At 33.7% G+C, this 15274-nt stretch overlaps 5 protein-coding genes across 6 annotated transcripts in view; all 5 read left to right on the top strand.

The window, feature by feature from the left end:
* Nucleotides 1-32: 32 nt before the first annotated feature.
* Nucleotides 33-2814, top strand: LOC108557776 (fatty acid synthase-like). Its single transcript, XM_017914429.1, has 8 exons — nucleotides 33-157; nucleotides 212-590; nucleotides 649-852; nucleotides 908-1188; nucleotides 1242-1384; nucleotides 1440-1789; nucleotides 1843-2033; nucleotides 2095-2814. Exons 1-7 carry the CDS (start codon nucleotides 82-84, stop codon nucleotides 1955-1957), a joined length of 1548 nt encoding a protein of 515 aa, XP_017769918.1. The 5' UTR covers nucleotides 33-81; the 3' UTR covers nucleotides 1958-2033; nucleotides 2095-2814.
* LOC108557773 (fatty acid synthase-like) lies at nucleotides 2731-3626 on the top strand. Its single transcript, XM_017914427.1, has 4 exons — nucleotides 2731-2737; nucleotides 2811-2825; nucleotides 2881-3223; nucleotides 3278-3626. The coding sequence occupies exons 1-4, from the start codon at nucleotides 2731-2733 to the stop codon at nucleotides 3624-3626; spliced, it is 714 nt and encodes a 237-aa protein (XP_017769916.1).
* On the top strand, nucleotides 3583-6721 carry LOC108557782 (fatty acid synthase-like). The gene is made up of 7 exons (XM_017914441.1): nucleotides 3583-4299; nucleotides 4350-4480; nucleotides 4537-4693; nucleotides 4744-5384; nucleotides 5436-5591; nucleotides 5640-6392; nucleotides 6443-6721. Exons 1-7 carry the CDS (start codon nucleotides 3703-3705, stop codon nucleotides 6471-6473), a joined length of 2466 nt encoding a protein of 821 aa, XP_017769930.1. The 5' UTR covers nucleotides 3583-3702; the 3' UTR covers nucleotides 6474-6721.
* Nucleotides 6722-7550: 829 nt separating this feature from the next.
* Nucleotides 7551-15274, top strand: part of LOC108557772 (fatty acid synthase-like) — a 14084-nt gene continuing 6360 nt past the window's right edge. Inside the window, 1 exon segment of the mRNA XM_017914426.1 lies at nucleotides 7551-7626. Coding sequence (XP_017769915.1) covers nucleotides 7551-7626 — 76 coding nt within the window.
* Nucleotides 9420-11478, top strand: LOC108557783 (fatty acid synthase-like). 2 transcript variants are annotated; one of them, XM_017914442.1, is made up of 6 exons: nucleotides 9420-9507; nucleotides 9563-10286; nucleotides 10339-10681; nucleotides 10744-11251; nucleotides 11319-11384; nucleotides 11457-11478. In XM_017914442.1, exons 2-5 carry the CDS (start codon nucleotides 9836-9838, stop codon nucleotides 11346-11348), a joined length of 1332 nt encoding a protein of 443 aa, XP_017769931.1. In that variant the 5' UTR covers nucleotides 9420-9507; nucleotides 9563-9835; the 3' UTR covers nucleotides 11349-11384; nucleotides 11457-11478. The 2 variants fall into 2 exon arrangements, with proteins under 2 accessions (XP_017769931.1, XP_017769932.1); XM_017914443.1 differs by lacking the exon at nucleotides 11457-11478 and having other exon boundaries at nucleotides 10744-11155; nucleotides 11319-11386.

Here is a 15274-nt window from a genome sequence, read left to right as displayed (position 1 = left end):
GCTTGAAGGCAATTGCCAACAAGAGACTTAGATAAGAAAATTTCATTCTTAAGTTACCAATGTGGATTATAAATTAACGAAATGAGCAAATCACGTAGATTTGAAGCTGGAAGGCGATTGGCCACAAAAGAAGCAGGAGAAGAAATTGTCATCGCAGGTTTGAATCATTAAAAAAAAATTTAAAATATAAATTAATGTTGATTTGATGCAGGGATTTCCGGTAGATTCCCCAAATCTGATAATGTCAAGGAGTATAAAGAGAATTTGATGAACAAGGTGGATATGTGCGATGACGATGAACGACGTTGGAAGCACACCGATCCGGAGATTCCAAAGTTATCAGGAAAAATAAATCAACCGGAAAAGTTTGATACTGGTTTCTTTGGTGTTCATCGAATGCAAGCCGATGAGATGGATCCAATTATCCGTATATCTTTAGAAAGTGCGTTCGAAGCTTTCGTTGATGCAGGTATGAGTCCTGAAGACGTTAAAGGTTCCCGAACTGGAGTTTTTGTTGGATCGTGTAACTCGGAATCTGAAGTCATCAATTGTTATAATAATTTAAAACCAAAAGGTTACAGTCTCGTAGGGTACATGGAAATAAAAGGTAGTCACTAAATTAATAATTGATATCTAATCATTCTTCAGCTGTACGAAATCTATGATAGCACAAAGGATAAGCTATGCTCTGCAGTTAAATGGTCCTTCTATGGTATGTGACACAGCATGCGGCAGTAGTTTACAAGCTATGATTCAAGCTTACAAGTCAATTTGCGAAGGAAAATGCGATATGGCTATAGTGGGTGGAACGAACTTGTGCTTCAATCTCAATATTGCTTTGCAACATGCACGGTACTAGAACTAATTATTAAAAAAAAATGCGAATAACACACTTTCTGATTTGCAGGCTAGGTGTTCTGAACATGAACACAGGATGCAGACCATTCGATGACAACGCTAGTGGTTTTACTAGATCTGAGGCAATCGTTATGATTCTCTTGCAGAAGAAGAAATTTGCTAAACGAATTTACACAGAAGTCGTGCATTGCAAATCAAATGTAGATGGATACAAAGAACAAGGAATATTGCAACCATCCGGTGATGGATTTTCGCTTCTCTTCAAAGAGATATATGAAGAAGCGAACGTTTCCCCATCGACTGTTGCCTATATCGAAGCTCATGGAACTGGTAAATACTCAAAAAAAATAATTAAAATATATTATTAACATATTGTTCTGTAGGCACGGTTGTCGGAGATCCCTTGGAAGTGAACCGCATTAACGAGTTCTTTTGTCCGGGAAGAGAAAACGCGTTATTCTTAGGATCATGCAAATCCAATACAGGTCACACCGAACCTGCTTCTGGTCTTTGCAGCATGATAAAAGTGAATACTAATACTTATCTATTCTAAAATTCCATAAAAATCTATCAAATTTCAGTTAATTTGTGCGATGGAAAGTGGAATTATTCCACCAAATATAAACTTCGATAAACCGAATAAAAATATCAAAGCACTTTTGGATGGCAGTATTAAGGTGGTGACAGAGAAGACTCCTTGGCCGAACGACATGAATTTTGCTGCTGTCAACAATTTTGGATTTGGCGGTACCAATTGTCACGTCTTATTGAAAAGACCCGACGAAAATAACAGAAAAAGACCATTTGACAATCAAGCTACATTAGTGTGTTATAGTGGTAGAACTACTGAATCCATGCAAACCTACAGGAACTTCTTAATATCGAAAAATTCTGATTACGATTCAGCAGCTTTAATACATTCGATTTTCAAGTAACTATAAAACTTATCAAATAATCAAATAAATTTACCATTATTGCATTTAGAAAACGAATTGAAAATGATGATTATCGCGGATTCTCTTTGATCGATTCATCTGGGGAATTGCATAATTCGTATAAATATGTACCAGAAGGACCAAGGAACTTCATTTATTTTTAAACGGCGTTAAACATCATCATTTGGAAATCCTTAAGCAGATGCAAACAGTCCATTTTTTTCGTGATTATATTAATGAGTAACTTTTATGAAATACAGGATATATCAAACTTATTTACTTTTATGTTTACATTTTCTAGATTCAAATTAGCTTTGAAAAGGAATAATATCTCTGAATGTTTTGATGGACCAAACGAACTATTTGGAACTATTTGTTTGCACTATTGCTTAATACAAACTTTCAAAACATTGAATGCTCCTATTTGTAAAATTACTTACTCTTCAATTGGCCAACTAACTGCTGCATATGCTGCAGAAGTTCTTAGTCTGGATAACGTTATTTTGATAGGAAAAGGATTGATTGGAAAAAGTAATGGAACATTAATATCTTTGCTTGAAGAATTCAGACTAATCCAGCTGCAAAAGGAAATAAGTAAATTTACATTATCAAAAAAACAAACTGATAATTTTCAATATGTTACTGACAAATATTCGGTGAGCAACTTCCTCAATTACTCTCCAAATGAGTGGAACGTCAAAAATGTGATTATCGGTGTAGATTTTGAAAGTGCAGAAGATTCTCTACAAATAATTCACATGATTCGCAGAGATATGACTGTAAACGATATGTTAATTGAATTTGGAAAGTTGTATGAATTGGGAATCGATTTCGATTTGGGAAAGTTGTATCCGATTCAATGGCCAGTTAAGAGAGGAACGGCGATGATTTCTCCATTGATCAAATGGAAACATGATCATGACTTTCGGACACCATTATGTCAGGTTGTTGAAAATAAAAACGCCGAAAAACATATTATGTTAAATACATCCAATAATGATTTACGGTTCTATAAAGGGCACGTTCTTCATGGTATGAGATAGAGCGCTTTTAGTAACTAATAGTGTTAAAAAATATTGTTTTGTAGGAAGAACGGTGTTTCCTGCTACTGGATATTTATTTTTAATATGGGAATTCTACGCTGCAAATAAGGGCAGATCACTGCAGAATATGAAGATCTGCTTTGAAGACATCAGATACCATACAGCCTCGACGATAGCTAAAGACGGCACAATTAGCCTTTATTTGATCATTCAAAATAGCGGGTATTTTGAAGTATCCCAAAGAAACACAATTTTGGTTACAGGTAGAATCTTTGAAGTCGAAACTTGCGATATAGCATACGAAGATGCAATGATTGATCCCAATTCGCCAGTGCTTACAGATAAAGATATTTACACGGACATGAATCTAAGAGGGTACAACTACAAGTGAGTTCACAGTATTTTCAGATTTATACAAATAAATAACATTTATTTCACCAGAGACCAATTTAAAGCTATGCAAAAGGTTATTGGAAACAAAGCTTTCATCGAATGGACTGGTAATTGGGTAACATTCTTGGACAACATATTGCAATTCATAATGTTTCAAAAGGATACTAGACACTTGTACATACCTATAGGATTAGCTAAACTTATAATCGATGCCAAAGGTCATATGGAGCAAGTCAGAGATTTGGGCAAAGGAAATACAATACCTGTGGAAATTAATTACAATATTGCTAGGTCGAAAAATATAGAAATAACATCTTTGTATGATATGATCGAACTGACAAAGAAACCATTTAACGATATATACCTCAAAGCAGATCACGAACATCAACGGTATTAAAATAACAAATATAATTCCTAAAGAAAAAAGCGCGTTAATTTGTATCGGATATAATTTGTTAGGTAACTATGAAGGTATGCAAAGAGCTTTAGCTTATATAAGTAAGGATGGTTACATAATGTCTTTCGATAAAGTGGAGGCTCCTCTTAACGAACACTTAACTATATTGACTAAATACAAATTACCATCAGGGGTATTTATTCATTTATTAAGAAGAACTAAAGAATATCAAGAACCTATTTATATTGAAGTAAACGATGATTATAAGTGTTGGCTTCCTCAAGTGCAAAACAGTTTGAAGTCCTCGAAGAGAATCTTGCTTTATTCCGATAAAGATCCGACCAATGGTATATTGGGTTTAGTTAACTGCTTGAGGTGCGAAGATGGTACAAAAAATGTGTACTTTGTGTTCATTCAGGAAGGAAGGAAATTTAATGAAAAAAGTGAGTTTTTCAAACAGCAACTGCAGAAGGGCCTGGCGTTTAACGTATTAAGAGGAAGCACCTGGGGCACTTACCGACATATGTTGTTGAATCATGCAGAAAAATTAGAATTCCAAAAGTGCGATCATTACTACGCAAACGTGCTAAACATTGGAGATCTTTCGACTTTATCTTGGTTAGAAGGATCAATTAAAAGTGAACAAACATTAAATAATAATAATTTCGTTGAGGTATTAAAATGGAAGTAAATTTAAACTTCTATTAATTATTTTATTTCTAGGTTTATTATTCTGCTATTAACTTTAGAGATATCATGACAGCTTCAGGTAAAGTACCAGTTGATGCAGTGTCAAAGAAGAGAAATGTACAAAACAACATCAATGGTTTTGAATATTCAGGAAAGAAGCTTGAGTATTACAAGAAATTTGCTTAATATGATTGTTACTATTAAATTGATTGCATTTCAGTGGAACAAGAGTAATGGGTTTTCTAGTTGGTGGTGCTATTTCTAATATAATAGAAAGTGATCCAGTATTGATGTGGAACGTACCAAATGGATGGAGTTTGGAAGATGCGGCCACTGTTCCTGTGGTATACGCAACTGTCATCCTGGCCATGAAATTTGTAAGAAATTTAATAAAATCATAAACATACTTTGACTTTTATTATGTCAGAGAGGAAACGTAAAGAAGGGTCAAACCGTGCTGATACATTCAGGAACCGGAGGTGTCGGTCAAGCGGCCATCAACTGTGCTCATCATTGGGGTTGCGAAATTTTTGTAACAGTCGGTACAGAAGAAAAAAAACAATTCTTCCTACGACAATACCCGTTCTTGAAAGAAACGCACATCGGTAATTCTCGAAATTCAACGTTCGAGCATATGGTTATGAGAAATACCGGTGGACGAGGTGTTGATATTGTGCTAAATTCTTTGGCTGAAGAAAAACTTGAAGCTTCAGTTCGCTGCTTATCTGCAGGCGGTTGCTTCTTAGAGATTGGCAAGTTTGATTTGGCGCGATGTAGCAACTTGGCTTTAGATTTAGTATCTAAAGGTTGCACTTTTCATGGGTTCATGTTGGATGCTTTCACTGTCGCTGCAGATAATATTAAAAGATGTGTGTATAATATGATGCAGGATGGAATCGACGATGGATATGTTAAACCTCTAGTAAGGATGGTTTTTGAGAAATCAAGCTTGGAGCAATCATTTAAGTACATGTCAACTGGTAAACACATTGGCAAAGTACTTATAAAAATTAGAGAAGAGGTTCCTTCTCCTAGTATAAACGAAGAAACTAAGATAGTTTTACCAAGGTAATATAGTAACAAAATCCAAAAATAATTGTAGATACTATTATTTTTTAGATTCTCTTGTGAGCCGATTGGTTCTTATATAATATTAGGTGGTTTGGGGGGTTTTGGATTAGAATTGGCGGATTGGTTGGTGCTGCGCGGCGCAAAAACTTTAATAATATCTTCAAGAACTGGAGTTAAAACTGGTTATCAGCAAAACAGAATTAAGTGAGTTATTTGTAACTTTTTTTATTGTTTATTTATTATTAATTTTAGGATTTGGCAATCGTATGGAGTTAATGTAATTATTGCACTCGAAGATATTTCTAATTATGAAAATTGTAAAAAACTGATAATTAAAGCAGAAAATGTTGCTCCGGTTTACGGATTTTTCAATTTGGCAGTTGTATTAAGAGATTCTATGTTGGAAAACCAAACTGCAGAAAACTTTAAGTCCTCAATGTTAGCGAAAGCTGTGGCTACGAAACATTTCGACAAGATCACCAGGTCCTCAAAGACGTTAAAACATTTCGTGGTATTTTCTTCAATTACCAGCGGAAGAGGTAAATTGGGTCAGACAAACTATGGTATGGCCAATTCTTCGATGGAAAGAATATGTGAGATGAGACGAAAAGATGGATTCCCTGGTTTAGCTATCCAATGGGGTGCAATTGGAGATGTCGGAATAGTAACTCGTTTGCAGAAGTTGCACGAGGATGTTGTTCTATCTGGTACTATCCAGGGAATTTCTAGTTGTTTGGAAGTTCTTAATGACTTGTTGCTGCAAAACGAGCCTGTAGTTTCCAGTTTTGTGCTTCCTAAAAAAATAAACGAGGAGAATGCACATAGTCTTGTCGTCGACGTTTTCAAATTTTTAGGTCTTCGTGATATAAAGACAGTCAGTCCTAATAGCACTCTCGCCGAACTTGGTATGGATTCGATGATGGTCGTCGAGATACGGCAATTGTTGGAAAATAACTATGCTATCTTTATGAAAGCAAATGAGATACGAAACCTAACTTACACAAGGTAACTATTAAATATAAAAATGTTGAATAAAATATTTTTTTTTCTTGTAGATTGACGGAAATTAGCAACAAACTTACTTGACCTACATGGACGATATTCTATTTTATTTTAACTATTTCTACTTTAGTTGATTTTCATATTTACAATTTTTGTTCATTGAAATTTTTAAAAATAAAGTTACGTTAATTTGAATTGGATAACAAATATTGCTAAAGCATTAAATATCTTAACTGCACTTGGAAAATATTTGTCTAAAGGGTCACAAAGACAGAATGTTGTTTCATGTTTAACCACTCTGTAAACCGTTATCTTATTATTATTATTATTGAACGTGTTTGCAACTCAAAAAACCGTATTAAAAATATCGCAGAGCCTTTCAACCGGAGTTTAATAGGAATCAACTTTGAATGTGAAAGATTATCGAGTGCGCAAAGAATTGACTGTGAACAATGTTATTCAAACAAACAGTCGAATGAAGGGATCCCTTTCGTAGCGCCTGGTTGCAGTTAAGCTTTGAGAAGTTTGCGAGCCTAATCGCAAATATATATGATTGAGAATGTATATCCCTCGCTCAATTAGCGAGGTCAACAGGCCCAAGGGCCTGCCTACCGATACCCCCTTAGCTCGGGATAAGTCGGCTCGAGATGGTGGAACCGCCACAGCCCATGATAGAGGTAGTGGGTCTGCAATAGACGCACTTCCCCATCCCCTGCCCATATTCAAAAGGACAGTGGCAATCATCAAGAACATTGCCGAAATTTATAAATAGAACGCCTTGTACAAAAATTATAATTCTTACCTGTGATAGACATATTGAGATGCGGGTGCTTCCGTAAAAATATGATCATGATTTCCAAAGTTGCTTATATGGATAAGAGTTTTGGGAAATTATTATTTTCATTAATATTTATAAAATTTTATTGTAATTGTAAAAGACAAAAGAGTTTGGTCGATATATGAACTTGTGAATATGGATTTTTTTATGAAGAAATAATTACTTTCACATTTTGAAGAATAAAAATAAATATTTTTGCATTTTATTTTTTTAAACATAAGATATTCAATAGGTATGTATTGAATATTTGATAAGGTTAGCAAGGTTAACTAAATGAACTATATAAAACAGAAATGCAATTGTTTTTGTATCAGAAGTTCGAAATGAGCGATTTGCGAAGACTTGAAGCTGGAAGGCGATTGGCCGCAAAAGAAGCAGGAGAAGAAATTGTCATCGCAGGTTCGATTCTTTAAGTAATTACAAAACAACAACAAATAATTATCATAGATATGATGTAGGCATTTCCGGAAAATTACCTAACTGTAACAATGTGGAGGAATACAAAGAGAATTTGATGAACAAAGTGGATATGTACGATGACGACGAACGACGTTGGAAGCACACCGATCCGGAGATTCCAAAGTTAGCAGGGAAAATAAATCAACCGGAAAAGTTTGATACAGGATTCTTTGGTATCCATCAAACGCAAGCCGAAGAGATGGACCCTATTATTCGTATCTGCTTAGAAAGTGCGTACGAAGCTTTCGTTGATGCAGGAATAAGTCCTGAAGACATTAAAGGCTCCAGAACTGGAGTCTTTATTGGATCGTGTTACCCGGAATCTGAGGTCATCAACTGTTACAAGAATTTAAAACCACAAGGTTACAGTGTCGTCGGGTAAATGGTAATGTTAACTGATTGATTAATAATTGATATTTAATCGTTTTTCAGCTGTACGAAATCAATGATATCACAAAGGATAAGCTATGCTCTGCAGTTAAATGGTCCTTCTATGGTATGTGACACAGCATGCAGCAGTAGTTTGGAAGCTATGGTTCAAGCTTACAAGTCAATTTGCGAAGGAAAATGTGATATGGCTATAGTGGGTGGAACGAACTTGTGCTTCAATCTCAATATTGCTTTGCAACATTCACGGTACTTAAACTTAAAAAATATTTCAAAAAAAAAAAACAACACAATTTTTGATTTCCAGACTAGGTATTCTGAATATGAACACAGGATGCAGATCTTTCGATGACAACGCTAGTGGATACACTAGATCTGAAGCGATCGTTATGATTCTCTTGCAAAAAAAGAAAGTTGCTAAACGAATTTACACAGAGGTCGTACATTGTAAATCAAATGTAGATGGATATAAGGAACAAGGAATATTGCAACCATCCGGTGATGGATTTTCTCTTCTCGTCAAAGAGATATATGAAGAAGCAAACGTTTCCCCATCGACTGTTGCCTTTATCGAAGCTCATGGAGCTGGTGAATACGCAAAAAAATAATTAAAATACAATATTAACATGTTCTTTTATAGGCACGGTTGTTGGCGATCCTTTAGAAGTGAATCGCATTAACGATTTCTTTTGTCCGGGAAGAGAAAACGCGTTACTCTTAGGATCATGCAAATCCAATACAGGTCACGCCGAACCTGCTTCTGGTCTTTGCGGCATCATAAAAGTGATATCTAATATTTACATAACTATTCTCATTATCCATAAAAAAAAACTATGAAATTTCAGTTAATTTTCGCGATGGAATTATACCACCAAATATAAACTTCGATAAACCCAATAAAAATATCAAAGCACTTTTGGATGGTAGTATTAAAGTGGTGACAGAGAAAACTCCTTGGCCGAAGGACTTGAATTTTGGCGGTGTAAACAATTTTGGATTTGGCGGTGTCAATTGTCACGTCTTATTGAAGAGACCCGACGAGAATAACAGAATAAGACCTGTCAATGACCAAGCTATATTAGTTTGTTACAGTGGAAGGACAATAGAATCAATGCAATCCTATAGAAACTTTTTAAAATCGAAGAATTCTGATTACGATTCAGCAGCTTTGATCCACTCGATTTTCAGGTAATTATAAAACTTCAAAAAATAATTCATTAAATTTACAATCATTTCATATAGAAAACGTATTGAAAACAATCATTACCGAGGATTTTCTTTGATCGATTTATATGGAGAATTGCATCACTCCTGCAAATATATAACAGACGAACCAAAAGCACTTCACTTATATTTGAACGGCCATCAATCTCACCATTTGGAAATTCTTAACCAAATGCAAAAACTGGATTTCTTCTGTCAGTCTATTAAGAAGTATTTTTTATGAAATATAATTAATCAGCTCTAATTACGCCTATTTAAATTTTAGATTCAAATTAGCTTTGAAAAAGTATAACATCTGTGAAGACTTTAATGAACCAACAATTTTTTTGGAACTTTCTGCTTGCATTACTGCATAATAGAAACATTCAAGTCATTGAATATTCCTATTTGTAAAATTACCTACTCTTCGATTGGTCAACTGACTGCTGCATACGCTGCAGAAGTTCTTAGTCTGGATAATGTTATTTTGATAGGAAAAGGATTGATTGGAAAAAGTAATGGAACAACAACATTTTTGAGTGAAGAACTTAGACAAGTCATGCTGCAGAAGGAATTAACTAAACATAGTTTATCAGAAACAAACATTGATGATTTTCAATATGTTTCTGATAAATATATTGTGAACAACTTACTCAATTCTTCTGCAAATGAATGGAGTAATAAAGATGTTATTATTGGTGTAGATTTTGAAGGAGGGGAAAAGTCGCTTCAAATAGTTCATATGATTTGCAGAGATACGACGTTAAATGATATATTAATCAATTTCGGGGAGTTGTATGAATTGGGGATGGATTTCGATTTGGGAAAGTTGTATCCAATTCAATGGCCAGTTAAGAGAGGAACGGCGATGATTTCTCCATTGATCAAATGGAAACATGATCATGACTTTCCTACACCAAAATATCAAGTTGTTGAAAGTAACGAGACCGAAAAACATATAAACACATCTAATAATCATTTTAGCTTTTATAAAGGACACGTTTTTAATGGTATGATTTAGTACGACTTTTGTAACAATTATAATTAACAATTCATTTTCAGGACGAACTATTTTTCCTGCTACTGGATATTTATTCCTAATATGGGAGTTTTACGCTTCCATTAAAGATAGATTGATGCAAAATATGAAGATTTGCTTTGAAGACGTTAGATTTCACATAGCCTCGACACTAGCTAAAGATAGCACTTTTAGCTTTTACTTAACCATTCAAAAGACCGGGTATTTTGAAATATCCCAAAGAAACACAACTTTGGTTACAGGTAGAATCTATGAAGTTGAAACTTGTGATATAGCATACGAAGATAGAGTGATTGATCCCAATTTACCAGTGCTTACAAAGAATGATATATATACCGAAATGACTCTGAGAGGTTACGACTACAAGTAAGTATTAATTTTAATAATGTTAAGAGTTTTAAATATCTTAAAACCATACATTTAATCAGAGACCAATTCAGAGGATTGCAAAAGATGATTGGAAATAAGGCTTTTATTGAATGGACTGGAAATTGGGTTACTTTTTTGGACAACATATTGCAGTTCATGGCACTTCAACAGGATGCTAGAAACATATATATACCTATAGGATTGGGTAAACTTATCATCGATGCCAAAGGTCATATGGATCAAATCAAAGATTTGGGCAAAAAAAATACTATACCAGTGGAAATTAATTATAATATTGCCAGGTCGAAAAATGTAGAATTCACGTGTATGTACGACATGATCACAGTAAAGAAGAAAACACAAAACGATCCCATATTGGAAACGTACAAGTTTGTACCGAATCAGTCAAGTCTGAGTCAGGATGAATCAATGAGAGTCAACATGCAGATCATATTAGAAAATATTTCAATGGTAAATGTAAACGTTTTGGAGATTTTAGATGACAAAACATCCAATTTACAACCTGTTGCAATACATCTTAAAGAAATTCTAAATAATATAATTAAAGTTCGTGCAAATATTACAATCTATTCCCTAAAGAAACTCGAAAACATCATCGGTGTTCAAATTACAGATAAACCTCCAGAAGAACAAAACGCGTTGATTTGCATCGGATACAATTTGTTAAGTAACTATGAAAGTATGCAACGAGCTTTAGCTTATATATCTAATAAACATTTAACTGTATTGACTAAATACAAATTACCTTCAGGTGTATTTATACATCTACTAACAACAACTAAACAATATCAAGAACCTATTTACATAGAAGTAAACGATGATTATGAGAGTTGGCTACCACAAGTGCAAAACAGTTTGAAGTCCTCGAAGAAAATCTTGCTTTATTCCGATAAAGATCCGACCAATGGTATTTTGGGTTTGGTGAACTGCTTGAGGTGCGAAGAAGGTAAAAAGAATGTATCCTGCATTTTCATACAGAATGGAAGAAATTTTAATGAAAAAAGTGAGTTTTTTAAAGATCAATTGAAGAAGGGTATGACAATTAACGTATTGAGAGGAAGCACTTGGGGAACATATAGACATATGTTGTTAACATATACAGAAAAATTAGAATTTGAAAAGTGCGATCATTACTACGCAAACGTGCTAAACATTGGAGATCTTTCGACTTTGGCTTGGTTAGAAGGATCAATTAAAAGTCATCAAACATTAAATAATAATAAATTCGTAGAAGTATGAAAATTGAACTAAACATCTTACATTTATATTAATTATTTAACTTACAGATCTATTATTCTGCTATTAACTTTAGAGATGTGATGACGGCTTCTGGTAAATTATCAGTTGACGATGTGACCAAGAAGAGAATTGATCAACACAACATCCATGGCATAGAATATTCAGGAAAAAAAGCCGAGTATGGGAAAACTTAAAATAGCATAATTATTATTATATTGATTGAATTTTAGTGGAACAAGAGTTATGGGTGTTCTAGTTGGCGGTGCTATTTCGAATATAATAGAAAGTGATCCAGTATTGACGTGGAACGTACCAAATGGATGGAGTTTGGAAGATGCGGCCACTGTTCCTGTGGTATACGCAACTGTCATCCTTGCCATGAAATTTGTAAGAAATTTGATAAAATTATAAATATTCTTTGACTTCAAATATGTTAGAGAGGAAACGTGAAAAGGGGTCAAACGGTGCTGATACATTCAGGAACCGGCGGTATCGGTCAAGCGGCCATCAACTGTGCCCATCACAGGGATTGCGAAATTTTCGTAACTGTCGGTACCAAAGAAAAGAAACAATTCCTCCTTCAACAATACCCGTTTTTGAAAGAAACGCACATCGGTAATTCTCGAAATACAACGTTCGAGCAGATGGTTATGAGGAATACCGGTGGACGAGGTGTTGATATTGTGCTAAATTCTTTGGTTGAAGAGAAACTTGAAGCTTCTGTTCGCTGCTTATCTGCTGGCGGTTGCTTCTTAGAGATTGGCAAGTTTGATTTAGCCCGAAATAGCAACTTACTTTTAGAAATGGTATCTAAAAGTTGCACATTCCATAGGATCATGGTGGATGCTTTTTTTGTGGGTACAGATGATGTGAAAAGATATTTGTATAATTTGATGCAGGATGGAATCGACGATGGATATGTTAAACCTCTGGTAAGGACAATTTTTGAAAAATCAAGCTTGGAGCAATCATTCAAGTACATGTCAACTTGTAAACACATTGGCAAAGTACTTATAAAAATTAGAGAAGATATTTCTTGTAGTAAAATCCAAGAAACTAAGATAGTTTTACCAAGGTAATATAGCAACAAATAATCAAAAATTGGTGCTAATTACTGTCACTTTTTTAGATTCTATTGTGAACCGAATGGTTCTTATATAATATTGGGTGGTTTAGGAGGTTTTGGTTTAGAATTGGCGGATTGGTTGGTTCTACGCGGCGCAAAGACTTTAATAATATCTTCAAGAACCGGTGTAAAAACTGGTTATCAGCAAAACAGAATTAAGTGAGTTATTTGTAACTTTGTTTTTATTGTTTATTTATATTTAATTTTAGGATTTGGAAATCGTACGGAGTTAATGTAATCATTGCACTCGAAGATATTTCTGTTTATGATGATTGTAAAAAATTGATGATTAAAGCAGAAAATGTTGCTCCGGTTTACGGATTTTTCAATTTGGCAGTTGTATTAAGAGATTCTATGTTTGAAAACCACACTGCAGAAAACTTTAAGTTCTCAATGTTAGCGAAAGCTGTGGCTACGAAACATTTCGACATGATCACACGATCCTCGAAGACGTTAAAACATTTCGTGGTATTTNTGGTATGGCCAATTCGTCGATGGAAAGAATATGTGAGATGAGACGAAAAGATGGATTCCCTGGTTTAGCTATCCAATGGGGTGCAGTTGGAGATGTCGGAATAGTAACTCGTTTGCAGAAGTTGCACGGGGATGGTGTTATATCAGGTGGTATCCAGCGAATATCTAGTTGCTTGGAAGTTCTTAATGACTTTTTATTGCAAAACGAGCCTGTTGTTTCAAGCTTTGTGCTCCCTAAAAAAAGGGACGAAGAGAGTGCACATTGTCTTGTCACCGATGTTTTCAAATTTTTAGGACTTCGAGATATAAAGACAGTCAGTCCTAATAGCACTCTCGCCGAACTTGGTATGGATTCGATGATAGGCGTTGAGATACGGCAATTGCTGGAAAAGAACTATGATATCTTTATGAAAACAAATGAGATACGAAAACTAACATACGCAAAGTAACTGTTCAAAATAGAATTGTTGAATTATATATAATAGTTATTTTTTGCTTGCAGATTGATGGAAGAGAGCGCAAACCTAACAAAATTTATGACTTGACTTCTATTATCTTCTATTTATTTGTTTTTTTTTATTTACATTTTTTATTTCAAACAATATTGTGAACTATATACAATCAGGAATAAAATTTGTCTGCAACAAAAAATATTTCCTTGATGACAAATTACAAGAGCATGGAGCAAGAATTCTATTGACAACATGAGAAGTAGTATAAGAAGTTGTTATTGGAGGTGGTTTATGGTATATATATTATTGTATTGAGTTTATGTTTATGTTTTTATTTTGTACTTTTTTGTTTTAATAAATATTACGAGAGATATAAATGAAATAAACAATATTGCAGACTTTAATAAACAAAATAGAAAGAAAAATATAATAATCATAGACATAAATGATACGTCGTAATAATTGTGACTTTTGAACTAAAAAAAACTAATTATTAACATTTTGCATACAATAACCAAAAACAATGAGTTATTGTTTTTAACTTTAGAATACATTAATGAGCGAGATGGCGTTCTAGAATTTATTGTCATGTATTTATTAATTATAAAAACTTTAAAAATCCTTGGATTATATATAATATTCATCATCTTCAATGATATCAAAAGCTATGGACACTAAACATTTTAAGAAAATTACACGATCCACAAAGACGTTAAAATATTTCGTGGTATTTTCTTCAATTACCAGCGGAAGAGTTTACACAAATTATGGTATATCCAATTTGGCATTGGAAATGATATGAGAGGATATTTAACCACTGTGTTATTCAAAGCAACAGTATTTATCAAGACAGAAACGCCTGTACAAAAATTATAATTCTTACCTTTCATAGACATATTGGGATGCTGGCGCTTTCATAAAAAAATGAACATGATTTCCTAAATTGCTTATATAGGTAAGAGTATAGTGAAATTATTATATTTTCATTTATAAAATAGTATTGGAATTGATACAAAATACTTGATTCGATCAATGGACTTACGAATATAGATATTTTTGTATGAAAAAAAATATTTTTATTACTAAAGAACATACCTTCATGTTTATTCAATTTTATTTTTTTTCAAAGAATTCATAATTTAAACATTTTAAACAATAAATATGAATATTTTAGACGAGTTGCAACTTATTTTTTAAACAACCGATATTCAATAAATTGAATATTTTATAAGGTTAGCAAGGTTAATTAAATAACTGATATAAAATTCAAGAAATTCA

Source organism: Nicrophorus vespilloides, unplaced genomic scaffold (assembly GCF_001412225.1).
Source record: "Nicrophorus vespilloides isolate i.1.1-1 unplaced genomic scaffold, Nicve_v1.0, whole genome shotgun sequence".
In the NCBI taxonomy this organism is placed as follows: domain Eukaryota; kingdom Metazoa; phylum Arthropoda; class Insecta; order Coleoptera; family Silphidae; genus Nicrophorus; species Nicrophorus vespilloides.
Note: the sequence above shows the minus strand (reverse complement) of the source record. Positions and strands in the feature narration are given on the sequence as shown.